Consider the following 22957-nt stretch of genomic DNA (forward strand, 5'->3'; position numbering starts at 1 on the left):
CTCAGAATTATCTAAGAACGGGAAAATATTATTTAAGGTCTGCTCCTTGCCTGAAAGCTCTCCTGGGGAAGAGTGAATATAGAGTGTTTAAGGGACAGAGAACTCAAGAAGGCTTTGATTAGGACTGTAGTTAGAACATTTTGATCCATGTGTTTTGGCTGGTGAGGTATATGCATTGACTGTTTCCTCCCACTGTCTGATTCTTAACTAGATGGTAGGATGGTGGAAAGCTCTGGACAATGACCTGAATATTTGTTCATTCCAGAAAGCATTTAGCTTTCTGTTTGGAATTCCAAAGTCTCCTCCCTCTACTGCCTGCAGAGCCTGCTCTGCTGGGTCCTAACCTCAAGGTCCCTGTCATGAGGATATTTGAGCCAGACAGCAGTTTGGAAGACCAGACCTCTCTGATCTAATCCTCAATCTCCTCTCAACAGTGTCTGTGCCAGGTGATGGTTCTTTAAATTTCCTAGGGAAAAGAATCAGCTGGGGCCAAAACGACTAATTCCCAAGATCCTCCTCTGGAGAGTCTATTTCAGTAAGTTTGGAGTGGGGTCTAGAAATCTGAGTTTTTAAATTAGTGCTTCAAATGATTCTTATGATCAATTAAGTTTGAGAAACACCACATTAGTACTGCATAACATTCTGCCAGGTTGGCATAATTATGCCCATTTTACAGGTGGAAAGATCAAGAGCTCATGGATTATTGGTAGAGTTGGATCTTGCACTTAGGTTTTCAGAATACAAAGTTATGTTCTTTCTACAACAGAGACATTGTTTTAGTGCACAATAATGTTTGTGGTGGTGGGGAGTGATGATACTAGGTAGCGAGGGCCAAGGATAATCCCTGCTCTATTTTACAAATAGGGAGACCAGGTTGCAGAGGGGTTTGGAGGCAGTGGCAGGACTGATTGCATCTCTCATCTTTAGTGTAGGTGGGCTGCATTCAACTCTGGAGAGCCGTTCACCAGGCCCAGCCTAAATGTCTCCATAGTTTTTTGTTTGTTTTTTGTTTTTTGTTTTTTTTTTTACTTGTTGTGTTTCCCTTCCTTCAAGCATCACTCTAGCCATAATACACCAGCCCATGAGAGGCTGGTTGGTTCAGGGAACCGTATTCCATGCCAGAAGTTCCCAAATATGGCTGGGCCTTAGAATTATCTAAGCTCCTAACTTCAGATATCCAGGTTCTTCCTCTTATATAGTAAATCTGTGAGTGGGTTTAGGGACTCTGTATTTTAAAAAAAAAAAATGTTTCCCCAGGTGATTCTGATGAGCCAGTTTTCAGCCCAGTTTGTGATTTGGAGGTCCCAGCAAGTTTTGTTTATGGGGTGGAGGTTTGTGTATTATGGTGAAATATGATTGGAGAAAATGGCAAGGCAGAGCCAAGATTAGGAAAGATCAGGCAGTCTCTGAAAAGGACAAAGTAGCATACGTGCTCTGTTGTGTTCTACCTCCCTTCAGAGCACTGTCTCTTGGGGAAAATCCCCATCCTTCCAAGAGAGAAAGCATTTATAATAATGCCTGTAAGGATATGTGTATGTCTACCTGATGTACATGGCTTCATATTGTATAACCAACTAGAAATCTAATCACATTTTAGAGTTTGTTCCCAAAGTGATAGTCCTTTATGCTAGAAGGGCTCTCTAGAGATCTTCTTGGGTAGCCCCAAGATCTCTACAGTTGAACACATTTTCATTTTAAATCATTCCTGAGAGGTAGGGTATTTGTAATACTATGACTAAAAAAGGGGGGGTTAGGAGTCCTCACATTCTACTTATGATGTGCTATGTATTTCCATGTCTATTATTTTAACTTAAAGCTCCCAATAACCCTGTTGTGAAGTTGATATTATTAGACCTATTTTTTTTTAGATTAGGAAAGTGAGTTTCACAAAAAGGAAGGTCAAAAAAGCTCCAGAGCTTTTTTCTATTATACCATGCTCCACTCCTCTAAAGCTGAGATAATTATTTCTGGGATGAGGACTCCAATTTTGTGGGTTACCTAGATATGGGTTTAGCTGTTGACTTACCAGTAAGGTTGGCAGGCAGGAAGCTGACCCTAGCCTAGCTCTGGGGTTAAAAACAACTTTTTGACTTGGCATGGAAGCCCCCTCCTGCAGCTGCAGAGTTAACTGATCCTAGCTTCAGCAATTTTTAACACCCAGAAGTACAAGACAGGACAGAAATCCCATGAGCACTGGATAGAACTCAAGCTGAGGCTTGGATCATCTCCAGTGTGCTTCAGAGCTGTGATGCTGGAGGTTGCTGGGGTGTGTTTCTGAGCAGAGAAAGTAAAGCCCTTATCTGGTGCTCTGGTGCCTGGCATCTCCAGGCAGCTGCAAATTTTGGTCTGTGTTTCCAGTCTACATTCTTGTGAAACTTGTAGGCAGGAAACTGGGTGAAGCAGGAAACTGATGTGAGAGAATGAAGTCCAGCTGGGTGTAGCCCCAGAGAGGGGCTTTGCCCATTTATGAGACTTACTTTATTAATGATGGATCCTGTCCCCTTTTGTTTCAGTAGCATCAAAGTTTTATGAGAATTAAAGAATCTGTTCTTCTTGGCTACTTAGATATAAATCTGTTCCTCAAATTCCCTGCCTCTTTCCCTACTGCATCTCACCCTCTCCCCACCAACCTCCAGCTTGGTTCTTGCCTGTGTCTTTTATCATGGAACTTCCCAATGAATTGCTATCCAAGTTTGTGCAAAAGAAGCTATCTTAGAAACAAGGGATCTTTGAATTTTCTTGTATGATGTGTTATGAAAGGTTTAGTCTCCCTAGAATGAGTGTTAATGAATGTCTCAGAGCCTGAAAGTTAGGCCTGCCTTCTTCCTAGACTTCCTAGTCCTAAACCTAGACTTCCAAGCCATGCCAGCTTGGAGTTTTTCACGGAGGCCTGCCTTCTTCCTAGACTTCCTAGTCCTAAACCTAGACTTCCAAGCCATGCCAGCTTGGAGTTTTTCACGGAGGCAAGGTGGTCCAGCCTCCTCTACATAGTCTTTCAGCAGTGGTTCACTTGAGGTGTCTACTGTTTCTAAGAGTCAGGGTGGTTCTATAGTTTATTAAATAGCCAGTGGATCAAGAGCCAGGTTTTCAATCCCTGATCTCATTCTGCCTAACAGCTGCATGACTCCGGGACAGTGTCTCTCCTTTCCTGGACCTCAGCTTCCCCAGCTGTATGTTGCAGAATTTGAATCAAATTGTCTCTAAGGTTCCTTTCAGCTCTGACAGTTTAGGATTCTGAACTGTTTATTCTCTTGAAGAAGAGGGATGAGAAGTTCATAAGGATGTTATTCTGGAGGAGCCAGATGAGATTCTAGGATTGAAATCTTGAGGAATTGTAAAGAGGCTATGGTAAGGAGCTAGTGGGCAGCCCCTGTAGCTAAGGAGAGATGAACTGGGGTGGGGGTAGAGAAGTATGTGTTGTTTTATTCTGGAATATGGTTTGGCTGAGCTGAATTTGCGAGTAACTCCTGGAGATAAGTGCAAATAGGGAGGAGCTAGTTTCCTTCCTGACTTTCATGTGTTGGGTGTGGGGGGGGACCCTGCCTTAGCCTGAGGTTGATGTAATTAAGTCTGGGTTAATGGGGAAGCTACAGCTTGGTAAGGTAGTCTTACAGTTCCTGACCTTTTCAGCTTTAGCCTCTGCTCTGAACTCTCATTCCCATAGTGACAAGTTAGCTATGTTCTCATTGCTAAGAGAGATTAGTTACATGTGGAGGTTACTTCTCCAAATATATGGTGACTGGGGGAATAACACCCCATTTCCAACATGCCCTTGTCTCCCAATGCTTCTTGGGGAACTTTTGGAGGGCAGGACTGGGCCAAAGCAAGTAAAAGGGGAGCCTTGTCTCCCATGGCATTTGAAGCAATTGGAGTTATTGAAGAACTACTGCTGACCCATTAAGATATGGGTGTCCGTGGGGTTGGATGTGGCTCTCCCTTCTAGAAACTACTGGAAAAAAAGACACAGGCATAGGAAGGGTTAACCCCAGGCAGGTCTTTCTGGATGTGTTAAGGGTATGGAGATGGGGAGGAAGAGGTCAGAACAGATAACTAACTGTTCCAGGTACAATGTCTAAGTCAATAGGGAAATGGCTGAGTTGCTGGGAAGTGAGTGAGTCAGTGGAGGAGGAGGAGGGGGAGATGGAGAATGCCTCCTAGGCTGGAGATTCAAAGCAACCCTTGTTTTTCCCCTTATGGAAAACAGCTGCTTGAGGCAGTGCTGTCATCCCAAGAGGCAAGACAGACCAGGCTTTGCCCTGCCCTGCCCTGCCCTTGCCTCAGTCCTGGCAGCAGGAAATGGTGGGTGCTGGAGCCTAAATAATGGAGATTAGGTAGTTTAAGTAACACTCTGGTGACTGTTCTTTTTCTAGGGGAGAGACTAAAGTTTTGGAGTTGCCCTGGTAAGGCTTGTCCTGCCTTTGTCCCCCTCCCTGACTTGCCTTTGTCTTCTTCATACCAGCAGTTCCACTGGAAGGATGGAGCATGTGGACTTTTGAGGAGAATGGGGAGGTGGCAGGTGGGGGTGAGGTCATTGAGCTCAGACCCAACTGGGCTGACTTGCAAGCTCTGCCCCTGCAAGGGGGCCTTCCCAAGGACTGTTTCCCAGATGTGCTCAGGCTTTCAATGCCAGAGTGTTTGGGCCTTGGCCAAAATAGTTGTCAAGGCAGTGTCTGAAGGCAACAGTGAAATCAGCATGACCAGAGAGGTAGGTGGAGTCATGATAGGAGCTCCGGGAATGTCTAGAAGACCAGTCTCCTCCCACTTAGAGCTGACTAAATTTGGTTTCAGTGATGTTAAGTGAGACTATGGGTGAAATGGCTTGGCACATATTTGGTATTCAGTAAGCATTCATTTCCATCTGTCTGTCATGTGCTTCTATGTACTTCAGTTTCGTCATCCATGAAGTAGGACCAGTAATTTTAATTCTTTCTGGCTTACATGTCCATGCTTCAGGGAAATTATTTGTTGTTATATGACTCTTTCTCTGCTTTCTCCCCTGTCTCCTCCAAACTTCTCTCCAGGAAGGGCCATCTTGTAGCTCAGTGATATGGGGCAAGTGATGGGAAACATTGTCCTGATCTCCTTGCTGTGGTCTGGCTATTGCTCACCTGTATGTTCTTAGCTCTAGGAAAAGAGAGGGCCAGTCCCTTCTTTGAAGCTGACCAGTCCCAGAGTCCAAAGTACCCCAGCTGCTACAGCCAAGGTAGCATCTGGCCTGGTTATTTTTGTTTTCTAGGCCAGCCAACTGGAGATCCCAGTTTGTTGAGGACTTTGGTTGGCAGACCACTGAGATAAGTTTGTTAGTGTCCAATGAAGAGCATTGGTGTGGGAAGTGTCCGTGTTCAGTTGTTGTTCAATAAATAACAGTGTATTTATTGTTCTTGGGCTAGAGGTGGGAGGGTTAGTGTATATGAGAGGGTGATACCATTCCTACCACACTCAGACTTTTTTTGTTCCCTAAAGCCTTAGTGGTCTCTAGAGACCCAATCTTTGACCTCAGCCTGTGCCTAGATCTGCAGGGACAGGGTTTGGAAGGGATTTAATTCTCTAAGTATGAAATGCTACCCTACATAGGCCAGTTCCTCCACTCTTGCCAAGCTGAGGGGCTTCCTAGGAAATTTCTGCTGACTTTGGAGGTTTTATTTTCAGGTTCTTGCCTCCAAAACTAGACCACCCTCTTGTCATTGAAATTGCAGATGTCATGCCTAAAAGGAAGGCAGTGGGTGAGCCTTCAGTGAAGCTAGGGTGAGCATCCAGTGGGCCCTGTGAGCATCCACTGTGTGGAAGTGGGTCTGATCCTGCAGTTCATCTTACACCCTAGGGTTCCAGAGAACAAGGGATCTTCTTTGATCAAGAATCCTACTCTACCTATAACCTTAAGGCCTCAGCTATATTTTTATCCTTATTTGCCCCTAACTCCAACATGCAGAAAATAGGAGAGTACCAGACCTATGACCCTTGTCATCATGACTCACATTTTCTTCTGAGTTAAGTGGTGGCAAGAATAGAAGTTCCCTTTTGTTTGCTTTCCTTTCTAATTATTTTAAACCTAAGAGTATTTGTCTTCACAGTGAAGTTCAAGAGACATCAGGCTATATTCCCTGAAGAAACAGCCACTGTGGAAATGGCAGAAACTATGAGCAGGGTTTCTGGAGAAGTAGGTTCCAGTTTGGTTTCAGCTGGACATCTTTGTATTTTAGGAGAGCCCTTGTTCTGGGGTGATGGTCTATTTAGGAGGAAGGAAGCATGGACAACACTAGCCTGTGTGACATGCGTATTCTTAACCCAGCCTTTTCTACTAGTTGATTTTTTTTAGCTTGCCTTACTTCTTTTTTTTTTAATTTTAATTTTAATTTTTTTTAAATTTACATCCAAATTAGTTAGCATATAGTGCAACAATGATTTCAGGGGTAGATTCCTTAATGCCCCTTACCCATTTAGCCCCGCCCCCCTTCCACAACCCTTCCAGTAACCATCAGTTTGTTCTCCATATTTATGAGTCTCAAAACAGAAGTTTTGTCCCCCTCCTTGTTTTTATGTTATTTTTGTTTCCCTTCCCTTATGTTCATCTGTTTTGTCTCTTAAAGTCCTCATATGAGTGAAGTCATATGATTTTTGTCTTTCTCTGACTGACTAATTTCACTTAGCATAATACCCTCCAGTTCCATCCACATAATTGCAAATGGCAAGATTTCATTCTTTTTGATTGCCGACTAATACTTCATCATATATATATATATATATATATATATATATATATATATATATATACCACTTCTTCTTTATCCATTCATCCATCGATGGACATTTGGGCTCTTTCCATACTTTGGCTATTGTTGATAGTGATGCTATAAACATGGGAGTGCATGTGTCCCTTTGAAACAGCACACCTGTATCCCATGGATAAATGCCTAGTAGTGCAATTGCTGGGTCGTAGGGTAGTTCTATTTTTACTTTTTTGACGAACCTCCATACTGTTTTCCAGAGTGGCTGCACCAGCTTGCATTACCATCTACTAGTTGATTTTATTCAAGAAACATTTATTTAACAAATATTTGACTTAAATATTTGGGCCTATGAGCTAGGCCCTGAAGATACTACATTGACATGGCCTGTGATTGACATGATCTGTGATTGCCACTGGCTTATTTCTTCTGAAGTCCTTCCCAATAGTGGAAATTAAAGGGAAATCTTAGGCTGTGGAATGTTTCCCTGGAGTCCCACCTCTTTTGTCAGTTTCCTCCCTGGACACTTTCTTCCAAAAAGCCCTATTCTGATTCTGCCCCACTCTGCTCAGAATTTCAAGGCTCTCTGGCTACTGCTAACAGGATAAGGCCCAGCTTTCTAGCATAGCCTTCAAGGCCCTCCACCTACCTTTTAGGCCTCCCTGCCTGTTTTTCACTATGCAGGCCTCATTCACACTGGAGTAGACCTGCATGTTTGGAGGTCTTAATGAACCATCTCCATCCCTGCCTCATTCTGGGCCATTGCACATATTGATTTCTATACCTGAGACATTTGGGTGTTCTTACCCCCAACTCCTGCAGTATCCCTTCTTTTAAAATGAAGATTATTCTCAGGGACCAGTGCAGATATAACTTTGAACTGTGGTTCCTTATTTCCACAAAAGGCTTCTTTTGTTCTGCTATGGCATTTCTCATGGTCTTCTTTGTATTCCTTGTATATTATAGTTTTCTTATTATTCAATAAGTGCCTTGGGATCAGGGACTGGTCCGATAGCTCTACTCTAACTATAGTTCCTTAAATATTGTGTTCCATTGATATTGGGTGAATTGAAATAAATTATAGGAAGCTCTTTGACCCGGAATCCTTAGGCTTCCATGAGGGTCCATGGATATAATCTGAAGTGAGAACGATCCATGAACTTGGATTGGGAAAAATTATATATTTGTTTTTACTGATCTCTCATTGAGATTTAGCTCCTCCTTCAATTATGAATATAGGCCAAAAAAAAAAAATAAGTGGTAATAATGGCAGTACCTGTGACTTTGTCACTAGTAGAAATCTACTAATGTTTTATATCACAATTTTTTGGTGATGTTTACTTTTTATTTTATTTATTTAAAAATTTATTATTGAAGTATAGTTGATATACAATGTTATGTTAGTTTCAGGTGTACTGAAAATTGACAGCTCTATACATTACTCAATTCTCTAGTTATTGTAGATTTCTCAAAGTATCACTATGCTCAACACAATGTTGAAATTACAGTAGAAATAACTAATAAGATACAGTGCTAGACATTTACTTAATATCATAAAAATCACATATTTTTATAACTATTTCAATATAATTGGTTTACTTATATCACTTTATTTCACGTATTTATAAAAATTCCAAAAAGGGGTCCATAGACTTTACCAGACTTCCAGAAGGGTCCATGGCACAGTAAAAAGGTGACCTTATATCCCCGTGCTTAGAAGTGCTCATTTAACCAACATCCTTTGAGTACCTACTGAGTCTTTGGTATTGGGAAGTAAATCTAAGTAAGACAGAAACCTTGAGGTGATAATGAAGTCCAGTTTACTAAAAGGCCCACTGTCTCTTTTTCATCCTGTCCTATCTCCTCAAGTCATTGGTGACTTGAAGTCTCCCTTGACCCACTTCAAGGGTGATTTGAGGCTAGATGTTGAAGCCATATTCTAGCCCATTGGGCTTCATTATCCCTATCTTATGAGGGCCCATTCTACAGAGGTCACTGGATTGGCAGGAAGCCTAGGATAACACCAAGTCAAGGTGGCTAATCTTGCCTGTTGTCTTCTACTGGGGTAACTTGCCTTACTTGTTCCTGCCTTCAGGGCCTTTCCTGTCCCATTGTCAATCTTGAAATAGATTTCCTCCCTGACTCCCTGACTTCCCCAGGCCTGGTCCTCATCAGAATTGTTTAGCTGGCAAAATGGCTGTTTGACCCCCTCTTCCCCGCTAACTGACCCCTATGGTCAGGAAAGACCCAGAGGTGTCAAAGACTGATAAGACTTAATGTCTTACCCACTCCATGGGGATTTGCATTTTTGATAATTCTATTTTTAGTCTCCCACCCAATAGTACAAGTAGTATGTAAGCATCTTAGAAAATGTGGATTAGTGGGTCTTTTTATTTTTAATTTAAAGAAGAGGGAACACACTCATCACCACCCTAAAACCAAGCCTGACTAACACTTAGGCATGATTCCAATTATTATCTCTCTGTGCATACTTTTTATGGCATTGAGCTCATGCACTCTTGTTGCTTTCCCTTCCTTACTTAATATTACTGAACTATTTTACTTGGGAATGAAATAGTTTTCAGAATATTTTATATGACCTTATAACAAACCATCTTGTGGCTGTACCATATAGATTACTTAAGCAAAATGTCCTATAATTTAAAGAATCCATCATTTATTTTCATGGGAGATATTTTGTACTTTGATGTATGAAGGGCTTAGTGTATCAGTTTAAATTATGAGGTTTGGATTTAGATCAGAATTCAAACCCTGTCTTCCCTACATCCTAGTGATATGACTTTAGATAACATTTATTTCTTTATCTTCATTATTTATTCAATATGGAGATAACATTATCTACTTCACAAAGTCATTGTTTATATTAAATGGGCTAGTGCCACGAATCGCCTTGTGAGTACCAAGTTTCCATACATGAAAACTATTGCATATTGCTACTAATATTACCATTACTACCAAATTTTCAGCCAAAGTAAAAAATCTCTACTGATGAAACTTCAGCTATCATTGACCTGAGATGGGGGATCTACTCATAAAAGTGGAAGGTACTTTATTCCAGTGCCTATAAAATCATGTATGTAACTACCTGTTGTTTTCATCAGTGCCTGTTCCTGTCCCTTATCCCTCTGCTGACTTGGCTTTGGTAACACTTCTGTGCAATGAACAACTACCTTTGCTGAGGCCCCTTTCCACTTTTGTTCTTAGGGAGACCAATAATTCAGGAGGTACTAACAATGCAAGTCAGTATATAGAACCATAGACAGTAGAACTGAAATGGTCATCACCTAGTGTAATTGACTTCTTTCCTTGCATTACTACTGTTGTACAGATGAGGTGAACTAAGGCCCAGGAAGGAAATAAGCCAGTATATTGAGCCAGGTACAGTGCTAGGCTTGGAACCCAGTGTTCTTTATCTTGCCCTTAACTTGCGTCTGCAAAGACCAGTGCTATAGATAATTCAGGCTGTGGATCAGAGGTGGGAGGAGAATGGTGTGGGTTTACAGCTGGCTGATATAGGTGGGGAAGGCTTCCTGGAAGAAGTACAATCAACAGTTGCTTCCTCTTGATAGTAGGCTGATTTGCATTTATCTGTTTGCCCCTTGGTAAGCATTGCTCTGTGGCTATGTTTTTTTGTCTTCAGTAAGCTGGTTGGGAGCCAAGGCTGAGTTATTGTTTGTTTGTCTAAATATTCTCCTTTCCTTCCCACCAATATCTAAGTTGCTCAGATTCTTAGCATACTACTAGTTCCCTCTTCTCTTGTTGAACAGATACACTTGTCCCAGGCTCTGCTAAGCACAGACCCAGACAACTAACTTGCCTCCTTTGATCTCATTCTAGATCAATGTGCGTGTGACCACCATGGATGCAGAGCTGGAGTTTGCTATCCAGCCCAACACCACTGGGAAACAGCTGTTTGATCAAGTAAGAAAGGGGCTATTTGTTTCTTACCCTTTTCCACTTCTCCTAATAATTCCCACCACAATGCCCACTTCTTGGGAATCTCTTCTCCTACATGCTCCTCCAAGCTAGGTCAAAAGAAAGGCTGACCCATGACTTAATAATAAAGGCAAAGTTTAACTTCAGCAGCCTGCTCCTTGGATGTCCACGATTAATCCTATCCTTGGTCCTGAACATGGAAGAAAAGAGAAGCAAGCAGGGTCTGACTCTGCTAGATGCTCTAAAAATGTTAACACATGGAGCCTTCCTCTCAAGTTGGAAAGATATAAGTGATCTCTTCCCCCATTTTAATGACAAGACTCAGAAATTAAGTAGCTTTTTGTATCTAGCTGGTATTTGGCTGGGATTTGAATGCTACATTCTAGTCACTGCACCCCATGGCCCCTGTCACATGTTTTTGTTTTTGTTTTGCTTCCTAGTAGAAGGAAACCAAGTTATTCTCCCTGAGGTAGTATGCCCTCAAAAGAATATTTGAACTTAGGATACCACTGGGAGTGATGAATACATTATGAGGGTACTTCATAACCTGCAGTCATGCCTTGGAGTTAATGTTGAAGTCTCATTCCCATCTCTAACTCAAGGGGTGTCCATTCACTATTATCATAAGGGATGTGCTATATAATGTAAAAGCCAGGTGGGGACCATAGAATCTTTCAGCATTCAAAGACTCTCCAAGGGCCAAGGAATGTGCCATCTGTGACCAGACTTCCAGGAGTGAAATTGTATTCCCATTTCCAGAGGCTGAGATCCCTTTAGATGGGCCATTACCCCATTTCTCCTCCACTTTCTGGTGAGGTGGGGTCTGATATTGTCCAGGATGTTGGCACCACATCCTTGATGGATTTTCTAGGCCCTCTTGCTTCCCTTTCTCTTTTTCCCTCTGAGTTCCTCTATTGTCTAAGAACTTCCCCAGAGCTGGGGAGGGAAAGGAAGAAAGTCTCCTTTGGCCTTTTCTCAGACTTCTTCCCAGATCCCTGGATCTACACATCACCCTTTTCAAGCCAAATGATGCCATCTCCTGATGTCAACATTGGGGGCTTTGTTCATTTGCTTTGGAGGGGTATAACTGTAGAGGGAGGGTGAAGAAGGCATAATTTAGACCCTAAGGCAGAAAAAATTCTTGAACAAAGAATTAACTTATTAACTTATTAACTTCAGAAAGCCAAAAGGCATGGTAATTCTTTGTTAGTGTTGGTTTGATTTGTGTACTGTGGGTGTTGTTCTGTAGGAAGCCCAGATGGTGGGGAACCCTAGCCAGATGGTATGATAGTTGTGAAAGCTACTACTTCCCAAACAAAACCTTTGACAGACTTTAATCTTTCATACTGGCTGGGGAGAGGAAAGGGAGAAAACCAGGAAGTTCATGACTTCTCATTGGGAAAATCAGTGTTGTTTTGAGAAATATCATTTATTGAGCACTTACTATGGGCTAGCCTTGGCTAGGTGCTTTAATCCTTACAATGATCCTGCCTATGAGAGATATAACATACTCTAGATTATGCAGTTTAGTAAGTTATAACATGGAGTTTCAAATACAAATCTGACTAAAAAACTATAGTTTTCCCACTGCAATATTCTGCAGGGTGAGTGAGGCTGTTTGGGTTGAGAAGACTCAAGAGAAGATGTGTTTTCTGCTTTGAGATCTCTGAAGGACTGTCATAGGAAGGAGGAAACAGTAATGTTCTGTGAGGTCAGATGGGGAAGAGCTGGGGCCCCATGGGTGAAAAGGGGAAAAATATTTGAACTCAGACAAGAAGTTGAACATCTGGAACTCTTGGGGTTAGTGCAGGTCTGGATGGGGATCCACAGAGGTATGTTTCCACAGGCTATTGGGAGATATGATCTTTTCCTTCTAACTTGATGAGTCATAAGGGAAGGAGTCCATTCCATCTGGGCTTTGAGACCCATTATGCAAGGAGGCCCTCCTGGTGGAATTGGGGCCTAAGAGGAAGGAGCTGGGAGGAATTTCTTGGGAGGAATTTACCAAAGCTCTGGGGCCATCTTGGAACCCAGAAGTTGTCTGGCCAGTGACTAGAGAGGAAGCTAATTAGAGAGGAAGCACCCTCTTTGGCACCAGTAATACATAACATGCAACAATGGGAAGTCATAGCTTGAGGAGACAGAAGACCTGATTGGAAAGGGAAGTGTAGCCCCTAGTTCCTCCGTTTACTTTTGTTTCTTCTTGTGAGTGTGCACAAGAGTGTGAGCAATTCTGTCACCTACCACCACTTCTAAAGCCTGAGATTCTTCCAAGGGCTCTTTTTTAAAGTTTGTTTGTTTGTTTGTTTGTTTGTTTGTTTGTTTAGAGAGACAGAGAAAGGCAGAGAGAGGGAGCATGAGCAGGGGAGAGGCAGAGAGAGAGGGAGAGAGAATCTCAAGCAGGCTTCGCACTGTCAGCACAGATGTGGGGCTCAAAACCATGAACTATGAGATCATGACCTGAGCCAAGATCAAGAGATGGATGCTCAACTGACTGATCCATCCTGGTGCACATCCAAAAAGGCTCTTGATTATGTAGGTGCCACTAAGGGGCAGTGTTGCGACCATGAGTTCCACTTTGAGAACCCTTTGCCGGCTCCACCCCAGCCAGGGCCTCTAGCTTAACCAGCCCCTTCTCTTTAAGATTTTGACCTCTACAATAAAGGTGAAATCTCAGAGCATTAATTTTTAATTGACTGATTTACTATTGACTGAAAGTCTACTGTGTCTCAAGAAAAATCTCTAAACCTATCAAACACCATCTCTGTCTTTAAGGAACTTGGAGTTCTTTGCTTATAGAAACAGAGAAAAGTAAATGCAACTTTCTTCCCAGATAGAACAAAACACCCTTGAGGTTAAGGTTGTGTATAGAGGTGGTGCACAGTGTATAAAGCATGGGATTTGGTGTCAGCCTTGGGTTCAAATTCTGTCCTGCTTGAATGGCTCATTTAGCCTCTTAGGACTTTACTCTTTTCAGTAAAGTTGTAATCAAACTAATTTCACAAATTTTGTGGTCTGATTTAATCCTCAAATAAGTAAAGTGTCTGGCATACAGCAGACATTTGAGTGTTGGTTGTTCTTATTAAAGGCTAAATAAGTAGTAGAAATTGCCCTGGGAGTTCAGATAAAGAGCCATTAAATCAGGAAGATTTTCTGGCTCAGTAAATTCCTTAGGGTTTGTGGACTCTGCATTGAAGGCAACAACATTTTCTTCTCTTCCTTCCATTTTTATTTTATAAAATAACTAACATTTATTATTATAATACTAATATCTCCAACTTATAGATGAGGGGCAGAGGCTTAGAGCAGGGGGGAAGACCTATTTAAGGTCAGATAGCTAGGAAGTGATATAGTGGCTTGAATCAAGGCATATATCTTTTCCAGTTTTCCCAGTGCCTTTTGTCAGCTATATCCTCTGAGACCTCCCCTTTCTTTACCTGTTCCTATTCTAAGTGGAGGAAATTTGTCCCTAAACTTAGAATCCTAGCTGAGTGTGGTCTATCTACTTGAACTACCTCTTGAACACAGGCAGTGTAGGGCAGCAGAAACAGCATTGGTAGCAACCCCTACTAGAACTTTTCAGTTTGTGTGTTGATTTGCTTTCAGATGGGTGGTTGATAGAGCTTCTGCCAAGCCTATAATGGGATCTCAGTGGGCCTCAGGTGTTTGGGCATTGACAGAATTTCGCACATCATTTTTCATGCAGTTTTCCTTTTGAAGCTCCAGTCTTGCTTCCCAATCCTGATCTGGGATTCTGAAGTGGCTGATTACATCACTTGTTGGTTTTCTCAGATAGATGCATGGGGGTTATGGAAAAGAGGGTTCTGGGCTCCAGAATTTACCTGATCTCCCCTTCCATCCATAGATCTCAGATGTAAGCAGCATTCACACGCAGAGGAGTGACAAAAGAAGGTTCTTTCTTACATTCAGATGCTCCTAGAAATTAGTGAGGATTTTCTCAGAGGCAAATCTCTTCTCCTCACTGGACCTCAGTTTTCTAGTTTATGATGCTTGGACTCTATAATGCTGCACAGTCTGTTGTGGGAGTTTGTGTTGTGTGGCTCAATAGAATTCACAGTCAGTGTATATATAAGTGTATATAACTGGTCTTAGGAGGTACACAGAGCTGTGGGATGAATTTGATTTAGTATCTTGGAGCATCAATTTTACTTGTAGATGTTATCTATATCATTATTAAAACATTTAAGGAGTAGATGTAAAATGTGCACATGTGATTAAGATTAAACCTGAGGCTACAAAGAAATTCTGGCTTGAAGCCATCTACTTACATCCCCTGGGATATACTACCCTTTTGTGTCCTCTGAGTATATGTATTTATTATTTTCTGCTGTTTATGGATTTATTACATGGCAGATTTGAGAAATGTTAGCTCAGGCCAGGTAAGTTGGCAGTCTGGGGTCAAAGGGAACCAAGAAAGAATCTTTTTATCAGAAATGGAACCATTTCTCAGAATGGAATGGTAAGAACCCTAGTCACTGCAGCAGCAGATGTTGTTCCTGGAACCATAACCTAGATACTCTTTCCCACTAGAAGATGGGGTTTCCATTTTGTCTGGAGTGGAAGTCTCAGCTGGAAGCAAAGCTGGAAGCAAGGGAAGCTTGGCCTCATTTGGAGACAAGAGTTGCCTGAACAAATGATTCCCAGTACCCTGTGGACCTTAATTGGAGACTTCCTTATAGCCTGTAGTCTAGGGGTCATCTGTTTTATCCTTTGTTCTTTTTCAGTCTCAATTCTGACCTTAGATCACATTTCCTTCCCTCCACACCCTCATTTCCTCACTTTGGGACTTCATTGGAAGCCGAGAGATATTGCTTATTTCTCCAAAGCCTTGGAGCCTAAGGAAATGGAAAATTTATATGCATCTGATTTCTCTGTGTTTGAAAAGGAAAAAGCAGAGCTCAGAGAGATTAAAATTCCTTACTGATCCTGAAATATTTTTTGTTTTTGTTTGTTTTTTGACATCACCTTAGCTGTTATTTGTCCAACTTCTCCTCAGAGATATCCCAGATCCTAGAACTATTTTGAGTCCTGTGGTCTTCCTCTTATTACACTCCTACCCATCCTTCTAGTAAAACGAACAATGTGGTACAAAACAAGGCTAGGGAGTTCACTTCTGGGACCTCTACAACTGGCTATGTTTTCTGTACCTGCCTTACTCCCTTTTAATTCTGGTGTCTCTGAACCTCTACAGTTGGTAGATGCAACTTGCTGCCCTACCAGTTCTGTCCCAGTCTGCCACTCCATGACCTAGCATCCTGGCCCTAATCTTCTGCATCTTCAGTGTGTCTCTCTCTCTCCTGGGGCTGACCTACTTCTTCCCACCAATTGCATCTGGACCCACTATCATTCTGCAACCCCGTGAAAATCATCAGAACTGTTAATTGGGCTCTATCTTAGAACTAGGATTAGATAATAGTGCTTTAAATAATCTTTTCTGTCCATGCCCTGCCTCTATCCTCCACAAAAGATGCCAATATCACATTTCAACATGAGCATTTTATATTCTACATCTAAAACCTATAGGCAATTCCTTTTGATTGTTAACTTAGACTCAGGGACTCACCTTGCCTTTGAATCCTGGAAGTCTTTTGATCTTTTCTCATCCCATGCCCCCCACAATTTATCTTTTCTAAACATGTTCCTAGTTACCCAAGTCAGCAAGAGGTAGGTGGGAAATGGGACAGTATTTCTTAGTCATTTAAAAATAAACCTAATTAGTAGACTGAAATTGAGGTAAGAAAGAGACTAGTCAAGCCATATGAGTTGTAGTAGATGGAAAAGCTTGATAGATGAAGAAGCTAAGTCCCAGAGAGGAAAATGTGCTGCATAAAGATCACACACCAAATCAGAGACAGGTGAGACTTTCACTCAGGTTTATTCATGCCTTATTCAAGCTGTGAAAGGGAAGGTTGATCACCATGCATGCCTCAGTGAGCAATGAAGTTTGATGACTGGGGGGATATATATGGCTTCTCTCCAAAGTGGTTGCTGACTGAACCTAGTGGGAAAGCCAGGAACCATATCTAGCTGCAGAGATGGTCAAGCTCATTACCTTGCTTGGATATGTGAGCAAAAGAGAGACAAGGCAGTTAGTCGTTTGGGAACCCCAGGGCTCCTAAGCCCCTATTATTTCTTGTAATTAAAAGAGAGCATGCTAGAAAAGAAAGGGTTTTAGAGTCATGCACATCAGGATTCTAGTCTAGGCTTTATGGTTGTAGGCAGGTTGCCCCGTAAGCTTTTGTTTCTTCATTTATAAAATGGAGATAATAGCTATCTCAGGGTTTTTCAGTGTTCAGTACCTGGTACATAATAGTTACTTAATAGATATGAGATCCTTTTTCCTTGGGGCCTCTGAAGTTCTAGATTATAAGCTTTGGGAGTGACTATGGGGCCTGGCTTTGGGTGCCTAGTAGAAACTTTGTGGATATAGTGGAGGTGTGTACGTGTGTGTGTGTGTGTGTGTGTGTGTGTGTTTTGAGGGAATATATGATTTGTTCACAAGGAAGGATATTAGAAATATTGGTTTTTTCTTCCCTGTTTCTATCTCCAGGTACATTTCTTCACCTCACTCTCCTATCTCCCCTGCCCATGCCTCAAGGTAGTCAGCATAACCAATTAGGGTGTGGCTCAACTTTATTGCCTCCATCTCCAGTGATGGGCATTCTGGGTTCAGCTGCCAGCTAGAACCATTAATATGCTAATGTCAGGGACTGGAAAACAAACCCCATCTCCTGGCTGCTCTCCCTTTCCTACCCATTTCTCAGCCACAAGGCCCACGACACAAGGGGCCCCTTAGCCACTACACATACTGAGGTACTCACCATGTTTCTACCCTCTTTCCCACTCTCAACCTGTGTGAGTGGTAAGGGGAATCATGAATAGCCTCAAATCAGGGCTGGAAAGAAGCATCTCAGCACCCAGACACAGCACATCTTTGGAATATATAGATACCACAATGCCTGTTATGTCTCCCCAAACATTATTTCTTGGGCACTGTAAATGGGACTCAGTTAAAAGAGTGTGGGAATATTCCTACTTGCTAAAGATAAAGGAACAATCCAGAAGAACAAGATATAGGAGTTAAACCAACAATTTCTACTTCCAGCCTTTAATTCATTCTGGGAGTGGAAAGGCACATGACATCATAGAGGGAAGAAGTGGCAGAAAGCACTGGATTTGAATGTGTTTGGAGTCAAACAGACCTGATTCTGCTACTCACTAACTGAACTTTCACTTCTTGCAACCTTATTTTCACTATAAAATTGGGCTAATTATAAATATATCACAGGGCTTGTGAAAATCAAAGAAGATAATGGATATAACGTTTTTGATGTGTGGTAGTGGTTATAAGTAATAAACCTGTTCCCTACCTCAGCGGAAGTATCTTGTGCAAAAGAGATGCTGACATCATTTCTTGACTGCTGCCCAAGTGTATTTCCTTGCCAGACCCTGGACACCTTATGTACTTTAAAATCAGGGACCAGGGGCGCCTGGGTGGCTCAGTTGGTTAAGTGTCTGACACTTTGTTTCTGCTCAGGACATGATCTCACGGATTCATGAGTTCGAGCCCCATGTCGGGCTCTGTGTTGACAGTGCAGAGCCTGCTTGTGATTCTCTGTCTTGCTCTCTTTCTGCCCCTCCCCCACTTGTACTGTCTCTCTCAAATAAACATTTTTTTTAAATTAAAAAAATAAAGTCAGGGACCAATCAACTGATGAATGGATAAAGAAGATATATATATATATATATATATATATATATATATATATGTGTGTGTGTGTGTGTGTGTATATATATATATATCATATATAGTGGAACATAAATATATATATATATAAATATATATAGTGGAACATAAATATATATATAAATATATATAAAAATATATATAAAAATATATATATATTTATATATATAGTGGAATATTACTCAGCCATGAAAAATGAAATCTTGCCATTTGCAGTGATGTGGATGGAACTAGAATGTATTATGCTAAGCGAAATAAGTCAGTCACAAAAAGACAAATACCATATGATTTCACTCATATGTGGAATTTAAGAAACAAACAGATGAACATGCAGGAAAGGAAGGAAAAATAAAATAAGAGAAAAACAGAGAGAGAGGCAAACCATAAGAGACTCTTAACTATAGAGAACAAACTGAGGGTTTCTAGGGGGGAGGTGGGTGGGGGGATGGGTTAAATGCGTGATGGGCATTAGGAGGCACTTGTGATGAGCCCTGGGTGTTACTGTGTAAGTGATAAATCACTAAACTCTACTCCTGAAACCAATATTACACTGTATGTTAACTAGCTTGAATTTAAATAAAAACTTGGAAAAAAAATAAATTCAGGGACCATGTTGGACTTTTGTATCCTCTGTCCCTGGCACAAAGTATGTATTCAATCAGTTGTTGCTTTTTATTTTCTTTTCTAGGTGGTAAAAACTATTGGCCTGAGGGAAGTTTGGTTCTTTGGTCTGCAGTACCAGGACACTAAAAGTTTCTCTACTTGGCTGAAACTCAATAAAAAGGTAACTGTTTACCCCATTGTTGGGTTTGGAATTCATTTCTCCATTACATCTTATTCATGGGGTAATATGTGCTAGCTGGAAAATTCTGGGCTGTGTTTTTCACTGGGTGGTCCATTGACCACTAGATTAGAATAAAGGCAGAGGACCTCAGCCAAGGCAGAGCTCTTGCTCTGTCTCCACTTAGACTTCTAACAGTGAGAATGGCCAACGTCCAAGGATGGAGAGACCCTTTCTTTTTTCCTGGGAGCTCTGTCTTAAACTTTGACTTGTTTTAGACCACAGCCATTAATGCCTTTTCAAGAGGGGATTAGCATCCTATTTTTTCTTGCCAAACTCAAGGGCTCTAGGAGGATTGTTTAAAAGAGAATCACTGACTCTTGAATTGGAAAGAATCTTGAGGGTCTCCTAATCTTATTTTGTCCCTGCTCCACCTGTCAACTCATACCTAACTTCCATACAGATGCTTCCCTCTTTCTTGATTTTCTATTTTCCCTCTATAGGCATCTACACATAAGTTTATTAGCACATATTTTTTCCTCCAAGTTCATAAATTGCAGCTAGTTAACATACAGTGTAATATTATTTTCAGGTGAAGAATTTAGTGATTCATTATTTACATACAACACCTGGTGCTCATAACAAGTACCCTCCATAATACCCATCATCTATTTAACCCATTCTTTCTTCATTTTCTATCTCAGTCGAACTCCAAATGAGATGATTTGAGTAGATGTCCATTCAAGCTCATCACCTCCATGCAGTATCTCTGCAGGAACATGGTAGTCCTCCATCTCAGTATCCTCAAACTTCCCAACTTTGTCCTTGGGGATTTCCAATGTCCTGTGGCTTGTGTTTCTGATTGTGTCTAGGGGATAGGTGCCCCACCCTCTGCTGGCAAAGTCTTCTTTTCCAGAGGAGTGGAGACATTTTCTGGGCAAATGTGGAGCTCTCAAGAGCCAACTTCAGGTTTTAAAAAGCATTCTAGTTTGTTATCTTCCCTAGCCAATTCCCAGGGCTCAATGATACATACTGGTTTTTACTTTGTTAACTTACAGTGTTGTGGGAGACTTAAAAGAGGAGCTTTCTTAAGCCTAACCTCAAAATTTGGGGGCAGTTGGATATATTGTCAGATGGTGGGATCTTAAAGGCTTATGATCATTAGTGGGTCTTAGGTCATTTCAGGAAGGAATCTCTGCAGGGAAGCAATTACGGACATGGGATTGGGTCCCCAAGTGAAAGCAATGTGTCTCCTTTCTGAATTACCAAAACAATTGTCCCCTGGCTCTTTGGGATTACCCAAATTGATGACCTTTCAGTGTTTCTCCCCATCCTACAGCCAAAATATTTTTTTGAGAGCCCATAACCTCTTATTCCCAGGTGACTGCCCAGGATGTGCGGAAGGAAAGCCCTCTACTCTTCAAGTTCCGAGCTAAGTTCTACCCTGAGGATGTATCTGAGGAATTGATCCAGGACATCACCCAGCGCCTGTTCTTCCTGCAAGTGAAGGAGGGCATTCTCAATGATGATATTTACTGCCCACCTGAGACTGCTGTGCTGCTGGCCTCCTATGCTGTCCAGTCTAAATATGGTGACTTCAATAAGGAAGTCCACAAGTCTGGCTACTTGGCTGGGGACAAGTTGCTGCCACAGAGGTAAGGTGGTGCCTTTGGCGGGAGGGGGCTGCAGTCCATGGCTGACCAATCTCTATTACACAGGGACTGCCAGATCTGTTCCTTTCCACTAGGGTCTGTCTGAGGACCATCTTATGCTGCTCAGAGAGACATATTTGCATATGGCGCCATACCCTATTGTCTCTCTGACTCTCAAAATAAAAAGTTTTTTTTCCCTCTCTGCCTGGTTACAGAACTTCTTTACTCTGGAAACAGGTGCTTGTATGGATTACCAGAGACGGCTTGACATATCCTATCCTGGTTCCATTTTCTCAATCCTTTTCACTGATTTAGACCTCTTGTATCAGAGGTTCACAGAGGAGAGAGAGAAATACCCAAGCCAGGATGTGGGGGAGTTCCAACAGTCTTTTAATATTGACAGCCAGTGTATAGAGATTTCTGCTTTTATAAACGTCAAAGCTGAATGCTCTCAAACATTCATTATTTTTGTTTTAGCATCGCGACAACACATAAAATGAATAAGGCAGGCATTATACTTATTTCCTGGCTAAGGAAATAGAGCAGGGACACTCACTATGAATTGCCAGATCTCTCACAGCTCATCTGAAACAGAATCAGACCTGGAGCCCTAGTCTTTTGAATTTTTAACCCTGTTTTTTTCCCTACTGCATCCAATGGCCATTTTCATAAGCTTTCGGATAGAAGGGAAAGTTCTTGATTCTGGGATCCTCAGTCCCATTGGAGCTGTGGCATGTGCACAACTTACCTGAAAGTGTTAGGGATAGTGGTTGTTCCCTGAAACTCTACCTGATCACTGCTTTGATGTCTGAGATGGCATATTTAAAACAAGTCTTGGGGGACCGGGGTGGCTCAGTCGGTTTAAGCATCTGACTTCAGCTCAGGTTATGATCTTGCAGTTTGTTGGTTTGTTGTTGCATCAGGCTCTGTGCTGACAGCTCAGAACCTGGAGCCTGCTTCTGATTCTGTGTGTCTCCCTCTCTCTCTGCCTCTCTCTCTCTCTCTCTCAAATAAATAAACATAAAAAAGTTAATACAAGTCTTGTTTATGATGTAGTACATCTGGGAGGTTGAGCCTGTTAGTTTCTTCCAAAGCTATTTGGGCTCAGTTCTCTGATCACACGGGCTGTGATCTCATCCCTGAGCAATTTTCTCATGAACACAAACTATTGGTCCTACAAGGATCTAGGAGAGAGTGTCCTGACTCTTAGCCTTTCAATTCAGCACAGACTCTTGATACATTACTGCCCTACTTGGAGACCACAACATATTATTGTGTGTGTGTGTGTGTGTGTGTGTGTTAGAGAGAGAGAGAGAGAGAGAGAGAGAGAGAGAGAGAGAGGGAGAGGGAGGGAGATAGAGAGAAGCAGGCAGAGGGGGATGGAGAGAGAGGATCTTAAGCAGGCTCCACTCCCAGCATGGAGCCTGACACAGGCCTCAATCTCACAATGTGAGTTTATGGCCTGAGCCGAAATCAAGAGTTGGACACTTAACCAACTGAGCCACCCAGGTATTGGATTTTTTGGTTAAAACTACAAAGGAAGGTGTTTCCATTGTCTTTATTTTCCACCCATTATTGTAACCCTCCTACATCTCAGGCAGTTCCCTATGTCTAATTAATACCTCCTGCTGTAATTTCCATCTACTTCCAATATGACTTCAGTGGGCTGACTTCCATATTTTCTTTGCATCAACCCTTCAGAGAGCTAAGTGAGCTCCCTTTTACTCCTTCATTTGGGTTTTGTGCTTGAAACTACTATCTGTTGTGTTTCCAGGGTCCTGGAGCAGCATAAACTCAACAAGGACCAGTGGGAGGAGCGGATCCAGGTGTGGCATGAGGAGCACCGGGGCATGCTTAGGTAAGCCTGCCCTGGAAACTATGGGTTCTAGTGCTTTTTTTTAGGGAGAATGAGAGTAGGTTGTGGGGGAAAAGAGACAAAAGACTAAAGACACTGGAGATGTTGGAGATAAAGGGACAGGAATGCAATTTATAGGGGAAAGTAGAGATAGAAGGCAAATCAGGATTATTTTTGTGAATGATGGCAACTGTTAGCCCAAACAGTTTTGACTGTAAA

The 22957-nt window shown here is 41.9% G+C and overlaps 1 protein-coding gene across 3 annotated transcripts in view; it reads left to right on the forward strand.

Annotated features, from left to right (window-relative positions):
• MSN (moesin) overlaps positions 1-22957 on the forward strand; it is a 65886-nt gene that overhangs the window by 31093 nt on the left and 11836 nt on the right. For 2 of the 3 annotated variants that reach the window (XM_047844375.1, XM_047844374.1), the window contains 4 exons: positions 10584-10667; positions 19139-19234; positions 20612-20886; positions 22658-22741. In XM_047844375.1, the coding sequence (XP_047700331.1) occupies positions 10584-10667; positions 19139-19234; positions 20612-20886; positions 22658-22741 (539 nt within the window). Of the gene's footprint in view, positions 1-9712; positions 9791-10583; positions 10668-19138; positions 19235-20611; positions 20887-22657; positions 22742-22957 lie in introns of all 3 variants that reach the window. The other variant, XM_047844376.1, reaches the window with a different exon arrangement.

The sequence above is a fragment of the Prionailurus viverrinus genome, chromosome X (assembly GCF_022837055.1).
Source record: "Prionailurus viverrinus isolate Anna chromosome X, UM_Priviv_1.0, whole genome shotgun sequence".
NCBI classification, from domain to species: Eukaryota; Metazoa; Chordata; class Mammalia; order Carnivora; family Felidae; genus Prionailurus; species Prionailurus viverrinus.